Here is a 13,222-nt window from a genome sequence, read left to right on the forward strand (position 1 = left end):
CTCTATATATATGTATGTGTATATATGTTTTACTGAAAATATATAGTTTTCTTTTGGTCAGATTCTGTGAAAGCTGCCTTAAGGAGTGCTTGCGGCCTCAGAAACCTGTGTGTGCAGTCTGCAGGTCTGACCTACACAAGTGGAAAAAAGCAGATGATATACAAAATGAGATGAAAAGATCAATCGGAAAGTGCAAAGGCTGTAAAAATGAGGTGTGTGGTTAAACTGTTTAAGTTATATTTAAATGATGTGCAGTGATATTTATAAGTGCTTATTTTAGCCAAGAACCACCGTCAGACCGATATATAATCAATCAATCATTAGGGACATGTGAAATAGATTGTACTACAGTAATAGATTAATGGGTAAGATAAAACAAACTTGAATGGTTGTGCAGGGAATATTGAAGAAATTAGTGAGAATTAGGAGTGTGATATTGACAAAAAAGTATCTTAATATTTTTGGGGATTTTGTCAGTGACGATAATTACACAATATTTTGCTGTCTGTGTTTTTGTGCTTGTGCCTTGGTAGATTTAGCCCTGTTGTGGACAACTGACTCCCAGAGAGCTTCGTATTCTTCATATTCTGTGTGGTCATTAGTTCACAGTAGTGACAGAAATTAAATTTGTCTTTGAGGGCAACATTTGCCCCACTAAATTGATTTCCAGGGCATGTTTACCTTTATAAGAGCAAATGTTTACTAACCCTAATAAATGTATGTGTCATCTTATATGTCAAATTAAACATTTAATCAACACATTCGATTAGAAAAATAAGACATTGTAAGGCTGTTAACAATCCAGAAACCAGTCTGAACAAAAGCCATCTTTACACTGCAGAAGTGGCACATGAACGGTTTCTTAAGTGGCATTTAGATGTATTTACACAGACTGTTTAATGCGGCTCAGAGGTGTCATAAATGCATTTACACTACAATTAAAGTTGCATAATTAATATTATTTAAAAAAAAATCTATTTTGAATTTTGAGATATGAAATGACAAATACAAACAAATAAATATTTTTAAACATGAAACTAAAAGTGCCAGTAGGTGGCGACAAGTTTTAATGAGTGAGGCCTGGGCGATAAAACGGTATCGATATTTATCGACAGTACTCCTTCATCGATAACGATAGAAAAAATGTTCGATAGCTATAGGCACGTGCTCTGAGTGACGCAGACAGCACACACAAACACGAACACATGCTGAAATGAGTGCTGTGCCTGCCTGTGACAAGGAGATTGTGAACAAAAAAATGTATATTAGTCGAATTTAAAATAAACAAAAAAATGCATTTGAATGTTAGGTGAGCGTCGTCAGTTGCGTGAGATGTGGTGATGATGATGTAAGTGACGTTGTTGCATTTTAATGTTTTGTTAGTCTAGCCCACGAGACGCATTATTCCTTCAAAATATTAGCGAAATATAGAAGCTCAATGCGGAGAAGATCTTGAATGGGTTAAAACCGAAACCAAGCCATTCAAACAGAACGCATATTCAGCACATTTTTTTAGACGGACAAATATGACTGCTGCACTCGCGTCACACAAGAGATGTAGCCATGAAAAGTTAAAACAGTTTAAACGTTTAGAAAACACGTCGTGAATTTGTGGAGGTTTATTCCTTTTCACTGCGTCTCATATGTTTTTAAATGCAATCTGTGTGATGGGCGATTCGGCTCTTTTTTTTATTTATGCAATGCATAAATACATGATGCTGTTTTGTTCATAATTGTTTATGCAATTTCCGAAATTATATTTGATTTTATATATATATATTGGCAACTCCAGTGAAAAAGTTATTCCTCCACAATTTTTGTTTCCTGCCAGACTGATCAAAACCTGTGGACCAGGTAGAAATTGTGTACTATCAGGCATTCTGTTTAGAGCTTTCGGATTTCACAAGCGGTTTGCAGTTGTGTATGCGATATGCATCAGATGGTCCGTGAACAGACTGTGGGTGGTCCGTGAGCTTGCTGTCTGAGTCTGAGGTGTTCCTAGAAGAAAACTGTTTCATCTACTCTCCGCCAGGTTCTTTTGTCTGACATGAGAACCCACACAGGGGTTTGCTCTAAATATCAAGACTTTATCAAGGAAGGCATGAAGGCCATTTCAAAGAACCAGCCTTCCACTGTCAGGTAATATATCTGTTTTTCAGTGTTTAAACATTTTCTTCAAAATATGAAAAAAGTCACATTAAATGACACCAAAAGTTCAAAGCCATGATCAGATCTTAAGTCCAGTTTGAATAAGAAAAAAAGTTGAAGTGGACCACAAAACCAGTCATAAGGGTCAATTTTTTTTAAATGGAGATGTATACATCATCTGAAAGCTGAATAAATAAGCTTTCCATTGATGTATGGTTTGTTAGGATAGGACAATATTTGGCCGAGATACAACTATTTGAAAATCTGTAATCTGAGGGTGCAAAAAAATCTAAATATTGAGAAAATCTCCTTTAAAGTTGTCCAAATGAAGTTCTTAGCAATGCATATTACTAATCAAAAATTTGATATATTTACGGTAGGAAATTTACAAAATATCTTCATGGAACATGATCTTTACTTAATATCCTAATGATTTTTGGCAAAAAAAGAAAAATCAATAATTTTGAAGAGAAAGGAAAAATTGAAATCCCATCATATGACCCCTTTAAGCCTTTCCATGAAAATGCATGTATCTACATATAGCTATATATTGAATATCACTAAATAGGTATACATATCAGCATATGATTTTTTGCTATATCACACACTCTTAGTAGAAATAGTACCTGTGGAGTCAGGAGTTAATGGGAGGTTGTGACCCTTGTCTCCACTCCTGCAGGTGTGTCCGATATGTGCCTCAATGCCCTGGGGTGACCCTAATTACAGGAGCGCTGACTTCTTTCAGCACCTCAGAATGAGACATGCTTTTTCCTATGACACCTTTGTGGTAAGTAGATCACAACATTACCATGCTCTGGTTTCCTAGTGTTCAAAGAAACTAAAACAAAATTGTCATAGTTCTGTCAAAAGGAATCTTGTTCAGATGTCTTTTATATCTAGCTATTCAAGGATAGATATAATTCCTTTTATATCCAGCTATAACATGGATCAGTCTTGCTGTTTGGTTTTTCTGTGATTTAAAATGGGTTATCTTCTCCAGTATTCAGTAAATAAACATAACGTGTGTATATATACTGTATATATATATATATATAATTACCTTTGGTATAAATAGTTGGTCTGACCTAACCGCAGTGCAGTATCAATTTATTAAAGTTATTTAACAGTCCAGAACCTGGTTTTTATTACCTAATCTCTATTACTACAAAAGGCTGGACCAGCTCAAGTTCAAAAAGAAACAAACAAATAAATAAGTAGGGCAACCAGCATTATATTTGATTTATTTATTTATGGAATGATGCATATGAAGCTCATAGGGATTAGCTTTTCTAGCTTTATAAAAGCAAACTCAAACAGAAAGGTTTCAAATCTAAATGAACAATTGCGCATATAACAGCTCAATGTAGTATTTACATCATAAATGCATTACACATTAAGTGAAAATATATGAATTCTCATTTGAAATATGAAGTCGAGACTGACCGTGGTTGGTGGTCGGTGGACTGAGCTGAGACGTAAATACATATTTCTTGTATCTTATAGGATTACTCCACAGACGAGCAAGCCATGATCCAGGAAGCTTTACAGCGCTCTCTCATGGAAAACTGATGCGCGGAACATATGGATCCCCAGCTGAACGCCACCAAAAATCAATGCTTATGCTTACAAAAAGAAAGAAATACGTTGGGATTCAGGGCTATTGTGATATATATTATTCTACACACACTAATGTTGGTCAGGCCAAAGTTCCTATTGGTGTAATTTTGGAGATTTACTTATTTAAACGGAGTCATATATAGCATATATTCATAAATAAAATATTCCCATATACATTCTTAGCTGTCAAAATACATAAATACATACTGCCCATTTATAATTAATTAAAGTTATATAACTGATTTTTGTTTCTATAGTATAGTTTGCGTAGCAGATTGTCAGATTTTGTGGCACTGGAGCAGAATAGTCTGATATAGATACATAAGGTGAGTCTTGTCAGAAGCTTTTAGGGTAGAAAATATTGATATTGATATGATCAATCATTAAGGTCACTGTTTTGAGTGTGTCAGCTAATGCAGAGGTAAGTTAGAGGAAGCAAAGGAATAAGCTTTTTCTGTTGGTGTGTTTTGTATTATGTGATGCTTTTAAGAAGTTCAACTGAACCCTTGTTAGAGCTGTGTTTCACTTTGCAGTTAAGTGTTCAGCTATGTACTGAAATGAGTTTATGTTCGAACCAGTAGGGGGCAGTATTGTATCATTAGTCCACCACGTTGTTTATTGTCTCTGTGCTCTCTGACCCAAGCAGTGCTCACTTAGTGTAGCTACTGACAAGTACATGACTTGATCTGACTGTGTACTGATAGACTCTGCCCTTAAAGGGATAGTCCACCCCAAAATGAAAATCTTGTCATTATTTACTCTCACTTTGTTGTTCAAACCCTGTATGCATTTATATTCTGTGTGGAACTCAACAGAAGATATTATGTACAGAAAATATGTACTAAGTTGTTTTGGACCACACTGACTTACATTATATAGATAAAACGGATCTTCTTCTGTGTTTTACAGGAGCAGGAGTCATTCAGGTTCAGAATGTCATGAGGGCGAGTAGAAGATGAGAGGATTTGCATTATGGGTGAACTATTCCTTTAGGCTCCTAATACATTTATGTAACCCAGTAGAGGGCGTTAGTCGAACTGCACATAGCAGTTTTATAATATGTTAAAGTTAGTCCGTTTAATTGGCAGTAGTTTGAAATCCTGCAATCTATTGAACCAAATTGTAATTTTGCGTTCGATAAAGTCAAACTTGTGTTGCATGCTGTTTGATGTGGATTTTACCACTGTGAAGATAAGTCATATCCTGTGCCTGTTTCATTCATGCGTTATTATTAGTGCTTAATGGTGATGATTCATTGACCTGTACGTTTTTTGGGTGAATTGGTTTTGTATAGTTAATAAACCTTTTCTCAAAAGCCTTTTAAATGTGTGTCAAATGAAACTGCTGTAGCATTATCTTTTCTCAATCCTTGATTGTGTTACTGGAAGCATGTTCAAAAACACACTTTATTACTTCCCCCCTCCACCTCCACCTCCACCCGTTCAATGCATGTGCGTTCAGTTTTATTAGAGCGTGAATCTCTCCCTCTCCTCCGCTCTGACTCCATTACTGTTGCTCATTTCCTGTCCCCCAGCAACTGTCCGCTTTCATGTCTGAAGGTGCTAAATCCTGATAAATTAAAGCGCTTTAATTATTTAAACACTGGACCCTGAAATCACTGTGAGTGATTTATACGGGTGCGTTAGACATGTTGGGCCAGAAACAACACCCACTTCTCTGATGGATGACTAAACGGAGGAGCTAGCAAGCACTGCACGCTTTAACAGTTACAGGATCTTTCAGGATTTTTTAAAAAGCGACGCCCATCACAAAAATTGCATATCATTCTGGAAATAAAAGTGTTTTTTACAGCCTGATGATACTGTATGAAAGGGATTTCCTAAACTCTGTATGATAGGAAGTGGGGAGTTTTATGTGACGCATAGGTGAACACTTTTCAGTTCCTTATCCGCTTGTTAAAAGGATGATTCAACCAAAAAAAGAAACATTTACTCGCCCTCATGTTGTTCCAAACCTGTATAAATGTCTTTCTTTTGTTGAGCATAAAAGAAGATATTGTAAAGAATGTAGGTAACCAAACAGTTGCTCGTCCCCGTTGACTTCCATAATATATAACATATCCCAAATGCAAACATGTTTATATGTACTGTATATGCATGTGCGTTGCATGAAGCTGAAAGTGTATTGTCACAGCGGACAATAGAAATTGACTTTGAATCATTCAAAACGGCAAACCTCCAGGAATCAAAAGGGCTAAAACCTACAAAAATGTTATTTATTCATCAATCCAGTTATCCTTAATCCTACACCTGTGCATGGAACCACATTCACCTGTGCAGAGTAGAAGAGCCTAAACACAACTAAAACAATGTTCTTCTGTGAGTCACATGCAGTTTTATTTTCTGACCCCTAGAGGGCCCAAAGTTGCACCCAGATCGCATACTTCTACACAATCTGTCTCTTTTTGAGAAGAAAAGTAAATAGATGTCTGTGTGTAGCAGAAGAGTAGCTAAGCTACAGAAGTTATGAAGTCAAGAGCAGATCTGAGTGTTTTATGTTTATTAGGAGTTAAGAATGTGCTTTCGAGGATACTTGCTCAAAAACAAGCACTTTGAATTAATTTTGAGTGTATATGTCCGTTTAAGACGCAACTGTGAGCTCAGTTTGGTAGTGGCGCTGAGATGCGCATACTCTGTGTCCCAAATCAAATACTTCCCTAAAATACAGTAAGCCAAAAAAGTAGCATGTCTGAATTCGTAGTATTCGAAAAACAGTAGGCGAAAAGTACCCGGATGATGTACTACTTTGCCGGGATTCTGATGGGCGCATTCGATGGACAGTTTACTATCCCATGAAGCCACGGGAGAGGATTTATAAATAGCACTGAAGTAGATGCAGGTAGATCACGTGAGAGTAACAGCATGACGGATGCAATACGTCTGAATTTCATTCATGCTACCCATACTGTATAGAACATACTTTTTTAATGGTCGCAAAGTTGGTTCAAATTCAAATGTAGTACCTACTCAGACAGTATGTGATTTAGGACACAAATACTGGAGCTGAATTGAACATCACACACATTTTTTAATTATTATGGGGCCAGGGTGGGCTAAGCTCCTGCCTCCTGTGCAGCCTGGCCTGATTTTTATTTTTTTATTTTTTTAAATTAATGTTTGTAAACTAATCCAAATCCTCCAAAGCGCAATGGGTTGTAGGCAATATTAGCTGTTGGAGTTTAAGTTGTTTTTGATATAGCTAAACTCAAAAACTTCATATAGAGAAAAATGTTTCTTGATAACCTAAAATGTTTTTTTTTTTTTTTTTTTTAAGGGAAGCTCTCAGTATGCCTTGATATTGCTTTTTTTTAAACACATTTATTTGGGATTTGTGTAGAAAAAAGTGTTAATTGGACTTCTTTGTGATTTATGATGAAACTCTTCCCAGCAATCAGTGGAGAGCAGCAAGTTTATTTACACTGTCCACAGGGACAGAAGATGCTTCAACTTTGTTGTCTTTGCTTCCCACACACTGTTTCAGTAATTCGTTTTCAGATCTCCATCAGGTCTCCTGCCTCTACACAGTAAATTCTCGAACCTGCTTGATGTTGTTCACTTTTTTTTTAAGATTTCTCCTTTCTTCTTTCCTTGTGTGTGTTTTTTATTATTATTATTATTATTATTATTATTCTTTTGCTCCTGGCAGATGTAGAAGTTCTCTAAGTTTGATCTAACAAGTTACTGTAGGGCTTCCAGACAGGAAGGAAATGGAACTGCAAAACACTGTCTCTCGCTCTCACCGTCTCTTTGTCTCGCCCCTTTTTGGTGGCAGTTGTTTTAAGGGAAGATAGGAAAAAAAGGAAGAAGAAGAAAGTGAACATACTGAATGACATTTTCATAAAGTTGAGCATGTGGCTTCTTTGATGAGAGAATGTGAAATGGTGTTAAGTCTCAGCGCTGTGTAGAAGCGGCAATTAGCGTAACATGTTCCCCCTAGAGGCCTGTGCCGTGAGAGAGACGAAGGCTTTGTTTTCTTCAGATTCACTCACATGCTGTGCCTCCTTTTCTCATGTTCCCTTCTTCAGTCACCCACCTAGGAATCATCACCTGTTGGAAGTGAATGTGATGACGAGCACTCATCATTATCTCTGGCAGTGAAGTAGAACTGAAATTGACTAAACAGACATTTTGACTAGGCCCAAATCTGTTCCTGCAGAAAAGCTGCTAAAATGAGTAAAGTAGTGTCAGCTTGGTTTAACACATCTTGCCATGTCAGCGCATTTCTCATATGATTCATTATTATAATTCGGGTAACTTTGGTGCAGGTATTGTTTGGTCTACAATCATAATACTGTGTGGCTTGTTGAGGAGACGTGTGCTATTACTTTTCTAAAAGACCAAATGTATGATTTTCACCAAGCAGAAGATCAGCTACTGCAATGCAACAATATAGGCTCATTGGAAAAATGTGCCTCTACCTACATTTTTGCTTCAAAAATATACATAAACACACTATTCACTGCCGTTTCCAATTAAAATGACCACTAGTGGCAGTAAAACGCCAACAACTTTTATTTCTTTTTACACAAGTTATGATTAAAGTTTATTAATAGGCTTATTTTCATGCAGGTCTTTGCCTGACATACTATGTCATGTCCTCAAAGGTCAATATGTGTGGCTTTTCTGACATGCTGTATTGCCAGTACCCATTGAACTCTCTTTCACATCAGCATGCTGATGAGTTACCTCTTAATATATGTTCCCATTAACAGCATGTTCACTCGCGGCTGTGTACTGTTTATCTTCTTAGATTTGTGCCTGGAAAGTGTAAGGTCTCTCTCCTTCATATTTTGCTGATCCAGGTATATCTGTGCATTTTGATCATAGCATGGGGAGTTTGCTCACCGCCAAAATTATTCAACGTCAGGAGAAACAGGAAGCCCAAAACAGGAATCCCGCCACATGCCCTGGCGATGCACGCGCGGCACGACAGGTTAATCCTCTCACATGTTTGAACAGAAATGGCCACCGGGCATCCCCGACTTCAAGAGCCAGTCTGCACGACTCTTCCGCTGCTAAACTCCTGCCGTCCAACATGCAGCTCTTCCTGTGTGGCAGCCTGTATGTGGGAAGTGGTCCTGGCTTTGATTTTATTACGCCTGAAACCAACCTGGCACTGAATCAGCTCCTACCACTCACCAGGCTTTTCAGGTTTACACTCGTTAACTTCCTGTGCTCCGCGCCAGCCTTAAAATGCATTAAAGAGAGAAAGAGGAAGGAAATAAGAGAGCGATGCCGTGCCTTTGGTATCGTTCTGAAACCACAGTGGTCATGAAATGACTGAGAAAGTGACCTCCAAATATGAAGGAACTGTATGCACATAAGATATTAATTCTCTGCCATCTCTTCAATGTCTCTATTATTTAGCAGTCTTGAAGGCAGTGAAGAGATTAGATGGAGAACAAACAGAAACTCTGTAAAACTTTAGGTTGGGAAACACTATTCACTATTAACTAGTTGCTTATTAGCAAGCATATTACTAGCATAATTGCTGTTTATTTGTACCCATAAAGCACATATTAATGCATGACCATATTCTAGATATCTTAATTCAACCAATACCTAAACATAACTACTACAACATCTATCTTACTTACTATAAGTAAGCAGCAAATTAGGAGTTTATTGAGGGAAAACTCTTAGTTAATAGTGATATGTGTTCCATAGTCTAATGTGTTACCAGAAGCCTTTCTTTCTTTCTTTCCATTGAAAAACAACAACAAACTGGTTCAGAATGATATAAGTGTGAGCAAAAGTGAAACCAGTTTGATTTTTGGATGAACCACCCCAATAACTCTCCTGATTTTCTGATATTTCACCTGAGAAAGCTCCATTGATCTCCAATGCTGCTCCTCTAGCGATCTGTGTCTCACTGGTCTCAGATTTGAGACCCCAAAGTCAGAGATTTTAAAATGTACTTAATTATTTCTCATTACATGTTTCTGGTGTCCATATTCATTTTAAAAATCTGTTGTATCATTTTATATAGGGAATAAAATTGTCCTCATTTGGATATTGGTAATTTTTCAGTCATTCAACATGAGTGTAGAGCCGTGGTCTGGTGGTTAGCACACAATATCCAGACCACATCATGGCCCGATCCTGTAAAATAAAATAAATAAATAGAATAAAAAATATATATAAAAGAGAGAGAGAGAAAAAAGCACTGTGTAAATGCTCATTGTTGTGGGAACAAGAGGTTTCTGTCTGAGTTGTTATCATACTGGTGTATCAGCAGTCTATGAACGAATTTGATCAAACCAAGTTTGAAAAAAATTTGATCCACTCTGAATCTGAGAGCCATGGAATTTGGCCTAGAGATGATGTATTTGATTATAATTGCAGCCTTCATCTTTGTTGCTACAGTATACTTGTTGCAATGGTGACTGCCAATGCCATGGTGGTTTCTGTGGCAAAGGAGTCTGGGTATGGATGGGTAAGGAGACGTTTCACTGCCAGGAAAGAGAAGAGCAGATACATGCAGAGACTGAGATGGACAGTAAATATCCTCAGGAACATCACTGGGATATTAGATCACAACACTGTGGCTCTGGAAACATGTTGTATGGACTGACAGTTACTGATATCATTCCATCTTCCTCAGTTCATCTTTTCCAGTCTATATTTACTGTGGTAAAACCACAAGTGATTCACAAGTGCTGTATTTCAAAAAGCAATTTGTTTAAAGGGATAGTTCACCCAAAAATGAAAATTACTCCATGATTTCTTCACCCTCAAGCCATCCTAGGTGTATATGACATTCTTCTTTCAGACGAATACAATCGGAGTTATATAAAAAAAAATATCCTGGCTCTTCCAAGCTTTATAATGGGAGTGGAAGGTAGAACAAAATTTGAAGTCCAAAAAAATTGAACCAATCCATTATAAAAGATGTCCACACGGCTCCGGGGGGTTAATAAAGGCCTGCCGAAACGAAGTGATGCGTTTGTGTAAGAAAAATATCCATATTTACAACTTAATGAATCTTAATCTCTAGCTTCCTCTAACTGTCTTAGGCGCGTTCACGAGAGAGTGACATCCAGCGGATGACATAGCACGTAGGCGAACTCAGTGACGAACGTGGAAGTGACGAATACAGAAGTGATGAACGTGGAAGTGACGAACACAGAAGTGACGAACGCGGAAGTGACGAACACGGAAGTGACGAACGCGGAAGTGACGAACGCGGAAGTGACGAACACGGAAGTGACGAACACGGAGGTGACGAACGTGGAAGTGACAAACGCGGAAGTGACGAACGCGGAAGTGACGAACGCGGAAGTGACGAACGTGGAAGTGACGAACACGGAAGTGACGAACGCGGAAGTGACGAACGTGGAAGTGACGAACACGGAAGTGACGAACACGGAAGTGACGAACGTGGAAGTGACGAACGTGGAAGTGACGAACGTGGAAGTGACGAACACGGAAGTGACGAATGTGGAAGTGACGAAAACGGAAGTGACGAACACAGAAGTGACGAACGTGGAAGCGCAGAGGAGAGAGCAAAACCAAACACCGGTCACGAATTAGTAGTACAAAACGAGGATTTGTAAAGAAAAATGTCAGAGGATTTCATTATAAACCAAGAGGACACTGGTATTCCTTTGCTGTAAACAAAATTTGTTTCTCGCGAGACTAGCATATTCTCACCGAAGTTTAGGCTACACCTACGTCCTACAACATCCACTGGACGCCACTCTATCGTGAACGCACATAAGACAACAGAAGCTAGAGATTGTTGTAAATATGGATATTTTTCTTACACAAACGCTTCGCTTCGGCAGGCCTTTATTAACCCCCCGGAGCCGTGTGGACTTCTTTTATAATGGATTGGTTCAATTTTTTGGACTTCAAATTTTCAGCTACCATCCACTCCCATTATAAAGCTGGGAAGAGCCAGGATGTTTTTTAATATAACTCCGATTGTATTCGTCTGAAAGAAAAAAGTCATAAACACCTAGGATGGCTTGAAGGTGAGCAAATCATGGGGTAATTTTTGGGGGAACTATCCCTTTAATACCTTCAGAATATGGACACTTATTTGTCGTCTTGTACTTTTTTGGGTGAACTAACCCTTTAATGGTCACTCTGTGATTGTTTGATGCAGACATTTTTGCAAATTTTGAACTCACTGTTGCCATTTTCCTATTAGCACAGAAACAGATTTTCATTCTTAATGTGACATCCAGCAACCCGTCCCTTACATGAAACAATATTTCTTTCTTTCTTTAAATACAAAATTAATTTAAATTGGAGTTGTATGGCTTTTACTTCAAGCTTGTTAGTTTTGAGGTTGGGAGAAAAAAAGGAAAATTAACCAAAAATCAAGTAAACAAAAAAACAAAAACGGTTGGCTGTAAAACTAAAGACTATCTGCTTTTTTCCCCTTCTTTTCCCAAGCTCTTCCCAATTTTTTCTAATAATGGGAACGGCATCAACACAGGAAAAATAAATTTAATGAGTTCTTTAAAAGCAATCAAAACACTTTTTTTTTGTCATAGAAAGTATAAGGCTTATAAAGAGAGAACACACATATGCCTTTACATAAGAATTAATCATCCTTTTAACACAGTAATATATTGAAAGACTAGCTTTCTTATATGTCAGAGAGTTTTGCACATTCGTGTGACTTTGACATCTCTGGATCATGTAATGCATGCTGGATGCTGGCTGAGGACTGGAAGATGGAAGAGAGAGAGAAAAAAGGATGGAAGCTAATTTTGTTCACCTCCCTCATAAAATTCGTAAAAAGGGAGTGTATGAAAGTATCTCGGGATGGCGAGGCCCAGGGCTATTATTCCCACATTAATTTTTCTATTTGAATTCAAGCCTCGCTGGGAAAAAAAATTCGGGAGGGGCTGATGGGACGCAGGGAATTACAGGCTTTCTGTGAAAGGGGGCTGCAGAGGCTTCAATGCCCAACAGGGGAGGCACTTTCACTTCCCAAAACACCATCTAACTATGTCTTTCACATCTGTCTCCTACTAAACCCTGGTTTAAGGAGAAACTCTCTCCCTAGCCGGCTCCTCTAGTCCGCCTCCCAGCCAACTCCAACCTCCGCACCGCCTCTGGACATGTTCCTGTTAATTAGGAACCATCTATGTTTCAGAACATCTCTTTTATTAAAATATTTGGGTAACGCTTTAGATTACAACCCGCAAAGAACTATGTAAGTATACTGAATTTACGGTGTACGTTTCTGTAATTATAGTGTACCTATAAAGAACATACGTGTAGGTATAAGGGAACAATGTGTTACGTTTGGGTAATAAGGGGGTAACAACCAGATATGCAACCTGCAAAGAACTGCGTAAGTAAACTGAAGTTACAGTGTAACTTTTCTGTAATTATAGTTTACCTATTCAGTACCTCCGTGTAGGTATAAGGGAATAATATGCGAAGTTTGGGGAATAAAGGGGTAACAACCTGTAAAA

The 13,222-nt window shown here is 37.9% G+C and overlaps 1 protein-coding gene across 1 annotated transcript in view; it reads left to right on the top strand.

The window, feature by feature from the left end:
* Nucleotides 1-5,181, top strand: part of LOC107703613 (E3 ubiquitin-protein ligase RNF114-like) — a 7,338-nt gene extending 2,157 nt beyond the window's left edge. Inside the window, exons 2-5 of the mRNA XM_016506306.1 lie at nucleotides 62-212; nucleotides 2,033-2,140; nucleotides 2,810-2,935; nucleotides 3,652-5,181. Coding sequence (XP_016361792.1) covers nucleotides 62-212; nucleotides 2,033-2,140; nucleotides 2,810-2,935; nucleotides 3,652-3,717 — 451 coding nt within the window. The 3' untranslated portion in view covers nucleotides 3,718-5,181. The remainder of the gene's footprint in view (nucleotides 1-61; nucleotides 213-2,032; nucleotides 2,141-2,809; nucleotides 2,936-3,651) is intronic.
* Nucleotides 5,182-13,222: the final 8,041 nt, after the last annotated feature.

This window comes from Sinocyclocheilus anshuiensis, unplaced genomic scaffold (assembly GCF_001515605.1).
Source record: "Sinocyclocheilus anshuiensis isolate Anshui unplaced genomic scaffold, SAMN03320099.WGS_v1.1 scaffold975, whole genome shotgun sequence".
NCBI classification, from domain to species: Eukaryota; Metazoa; Chordata; class Actinopteri; order Cypriniformes; family Cyprinidae; genus Sinocyclocheilus; species Sinocyclocheilus anshuiensis.